A 4298-nucleotide genomic window follows, 5' to 3' on the forward strand; every position below is an offset into this window, starting at 1 on the left:
ACAGCGGGAGGAGGGTCCAGCTGCAGTCACTCTGGTACCGGTACCGGTTTCGGACAGACAGCGAGAACAGCTGATCAACCCATATGAGGTAAATGTTCGCTACATCTGATCATATTCAACAAATGTGTTTCCATCTCTCCTTTTGCGCGTTAACTCCTTTTTGAAAAAAAAAAAACAAACAAAAAAACAAACAAAAAAAAACACCTCAAGCGAGCATATCGACTTTTATGCGAATTAGAGGAAGTTTTTCGAATCATGCCATTTCCATTCACCTTTTCTGATGCAATACTTCAAGATGTGCATTAAAAATGTTGATGGAAACACGGCTTGTAAAAGGCACCACCAACTACTTTCTACTGCAGTGTTGATGCAAGGATTGCTTTACTTTTTGATGTTCCAGGTACAAAAACATGTTTGTTTTATGCGAGACAATAAGGATGATATTTTTATGACCAAAACCGGAGGATCTGTCGTGCTTTTTGAGGTGAAATCTATCAGAAATTTAAAAGAACCAGAAATAGGCTGCCGTTTCAACAACAAAAACAGCAACAAAAACTACCCCAAATAAAATAGAATAATAAAACTGTACACAAACAGTTTTATTGTWTTGTTTTGTTTAAAGCATTCTGCACCCCTTTTATAATCCCAGCAGAAACAATGAAGTCTGATTTACTGGTCTCCTGGAGTGAGTCCAGATACACATTAAGTATCCTGCTGCTTTCCTTTCATCCGTCAGTGACGATCATATGAGGAGGACAACCTTGTCACCACCCCCCTTCCACCACCCAGGTCCACCCCCCTGTGCACAGACAGCTTTAACCACCCAGCAGGAGTCTTAGGTGTCAAGGGCACTATCCTTCATTGGCTTCCTGTTTCTGAATGAAACTGAACTGAGGAGTGAAAAAGAAAAGAAAGAGGAGAAAAAATAATTGAACACGTATTTTATGCCAGACCCACACTCTCTAATTAATATACCGTATTTCCAGCAATTACGCAACACACAGATCTTTTGTTGCTCTGTTAAGTTTTATATCAGTTTAAACCCTCTCTGTTTACTCACAGCTCCTGTGTACAGTGTATTAGGCTTGTAATTGTTGAGACGAGAACAGCCAACTCAACCAGTCTTCCATCTGAATGCTATCTGCCTGCTAAATCACTTGTGACTGAGACAATTAGTTAAACATTCCTGCAGCCAAAACAAGGAAACACACTCTTTACAACACACTGCACCCACAGTATACCACTAATTCTCACTGAGCAGCTCCTTTGGAGCAGCTGAGAGTTAAGCAACATGGGATTTTTTTCAAGAATACACCCATTATATTGACTAATATATAACTTTTCATTATCAGTGATAAAGGATAGTTGCTTACTTTTTTTATTGCCTAGTATCTGTTCTACAAGTTTTAGTAATAAAACAGTTGTTTTGAAATAAAGCAGAAGAAAAAAAATAATTCACCTACATATTTTGAAGAGAAAATACTTAAATGTCAAGAAAACCTTTGTAGTTTTTTTATTGTGTGTAATCAGAAATATATAGTATATTAAAAAATCTATTTAGAAGTTTAATTCAAACACAGAGGTAAGAAGCGGCACAAATAAAAACCTTGTCTGCTTTTTATTTATTTATTTTTTGCATTGCTGAAAAAATTGGCACAACTGTCACGCAAGACCGATAGCTTAACATTCGCCATGGTTGCCAATAAATTGACCTGGATAGGGCTGCCGTTGTCCGAACATCCAATTATCCTGCTGCACAAAGAGCCTGACGCTAAACCCATTACAGGCTTTGAATATTACATTTCAGATGTGTGGCAGGCAAATGAATATGTCATTAAGTGAAGTCACAGAGTGCAAGAAATTGTTTGAGTTAGAATTAGATTCTGCTGTGAAACTGATTTCATACACAGTCTTTGAACCTATATGTAGAATATAAATCTGGATATTTATGTTGGCTTTACTTTTATGTTGCTCTCATCAGTGAAAGTGTACACAGAACTCATGATATACTGTGGCACCTATTGGCACCCTCTTATTTGCTGAGAAACTGAATCTCCAATTTGCATTAAACATGAAACACAAAATGTTGTGATTCTTTCACAAATAATATCTTATATTAAACAAATATCCTGATTTATCCAGTAAAGTATCAGTCACACCGATATGATGTGTGGAGAATCCATAAAACATTCATCTTCCTTAAATTTTCGAACAAAACATTTGCCTCCTGGTTTGCGGCATACATAGTCGCTAATCATGTTAAACAGTAGAGGAGGCACGATTCAGAAGCAATATAAACAAGCCTGTAAGCATCAGGCTGCAGGTTCAGCAGGCTTGTCCCGCAGCGCGCAGCTAAAACGCTTCATCCCGCACCAAATGCATGAGGTGTGGTGTGAGGGCCTGAGGCTGCGCTGCTGATGGGGGGGAGCTGAAAACCCTTCCCAGAAGAAGAAAAATAGAGACATAAACATAAACAAAATAACACAGGAGAGTAACAACTTACACATATTAGAGTCATTTTATTTTTACTTGGCAGCCCCAGAGGCCTCATTTTCGACTTGTTTTGAGCCTAATTAGAGAAAGCAGTGTGAACTAAATTTACTTTGTGAGATTAGCAATTCCCCGGATTTAAAATGTACGGCACGTTGGCAGCTGAAGGACAGTGAAACTGACAGGTTTTATCTTTACACACAGTGTGGAGGCATGGTGCCATGGCAGAAATAATTGAGGAGTTAAAAAAAAGTTSAAGTGGTTTAGCTGAATTCCATTCTTTGGCAGAAAAAAAACGTATTTTAACAGGAAACGACAAGCAGAACAGCAGTAGCCGTGGCCTACCCTGTAGTAGTCGCTGCTGTAGATGTCCCTGGACATGCCGAAGTCTCCAATCTTAACCAGAAGGCCGTTGCCCACCAGGCAGTTGCGGGTTGCCAGATCTCTGTGCACAAAGTGCTGCGAGGCCAGGTACACCATGCCTGAGGCAATCTGAGTGGCGATGTGCAGCATCTGGGAAAGGCCCAGCTCCCCGTTGGACTGCAGCGGCTGGCCGTCGACCAGGATCATGGCGTCTGGCCCGTGGGCTCTGGGTTAGAAAGAATCATTAAGAGTGATTTAATGAACTGGCATCAAGCTCAGTGTTCTCTAATCTCCAGCTCTCATTGGACTAGAGAGAACGGCCCCTCCGTTTGGAGCCCAAGCATCAAATACAACTCACAGCTGAGGCAGCAAAACCACTACATGCACTGAATGGCACAGGAGAGCATCTCATTGCTTATGAAATTCACTGCATTTTTACTTGAAGTAGATAAGCTGTGTTAATTTGTGTCTGTGCGTGTTTGTGTGTCAGCCCATTTGTCACAGGATGAAGAAATCCAACGCTGTTCTGCCCTTCAGTAATAAAACCATATCTTTTCACCATTTGTGCTCCAGTCCGCTTGTTCAGGATAATTAGTGTAGTGAAGAGAAAAAAAATATAAAAAATGTGACAAATATTAACAAATTAAGTATAACCTGCAAGCACTCAGGCTGCTTTAATTGCACTGATAAACTGTTGTGTGGCTGAACCGTTTGTGAGTCATTCTGCAGCTGTAGCCTGAGCTTCAAAGTCTTATTTCAATGCAATACTTCCACGTATTCTAACATGTTAGGGATGCTAAACGAGGCTGTGGAATTTCATCCAGATTCTGAGAGTTGGAGGTTTACCAGAATCGGTTGACTGCAGATTTCTGGGTGACACTGAGGAAGTCATTTCCTGTGAAGTGTCCCTGCTGTTCTCATCACCTTCCTGTCACTGTGATTAGAGAGCAGGCACCACGCAGGAAATACTGCAGCTCTGCCACTCTGTTCCAGCCTCAATTTCTAGTCCCATTTTGGAATTTTAGAGCAATTTGGTGCTCTTTGCTTTGGTGTATTTGTGTGATGATTCAGCTATTGTGTAGGAGAATTAGAGGTGCTTTTTTTTGTAAGGTCTTTAGTCTCTGCTCTTTTTGTTCCCGCTTCGCCCACATTCAGTAACGGTTGATTAAATGCAGGCTGCCCTCCGTTTATCTGGAGGTTGACCTACACATCTGATCTTCTATTCACTCCCATTGATTCAGTGCACATTTCATCTTTTAAATGTGACCAAAAGGGGCCAATAGATGAAGAATCAGCGATGTCTTGCACCTTCCACGAAAGAATTTCATCACTCGCGACATTGCCTTTCATTTCAAGAATGATTTCCCAACAGTAAATCTTCACGAGCTTGCAATTACACACACACACACACACACACACACACACACACACACACACACACACAC

At 40.7% G+C, this 4298-nt stretch overlaps 1 protein-coding gene across 1 annotated transcript in view; it reads right to left on the reverse strand.

Annotated features, from left to right (window-relative positions):
* Positions 1-4298, reverse strand: part of ntrk3b (neurotrophic tyrosine kinase, receptor, type 3b) — a gene marked incomplete at its 5' end in the record, with an annotated part of 265513 nt that overhangs the window by 22125 nt on the left and 239090 nt on the right. Inside the window, 1 exon segment of the mRNA XM_014015557.1 lies at positions 2836-3079. Within this exon segment, the coding sequence (XP_013871011.1) occupies positions 2836-3079 (244 nt within the window).

Source organism: Austrofundulus limnaeus, unplaced genomic scaffold (genome assembly GCF_001266775.1).
Source record: "Austrofundulus limnaeus strain Quisiro unplaced genomic scaffold, Austrofundulus_limnaeus-1.0 Scaffold131, whole genome shotgun sequence".
Classification (NCBI taxonomy): domain Eukaryota; kingdom Metazoa; phylum Chordata; class Actinopteri; order Cyprinodontiformes; family Rivulidae; genus Austrofundulus; species Austrofundulus limnaeus.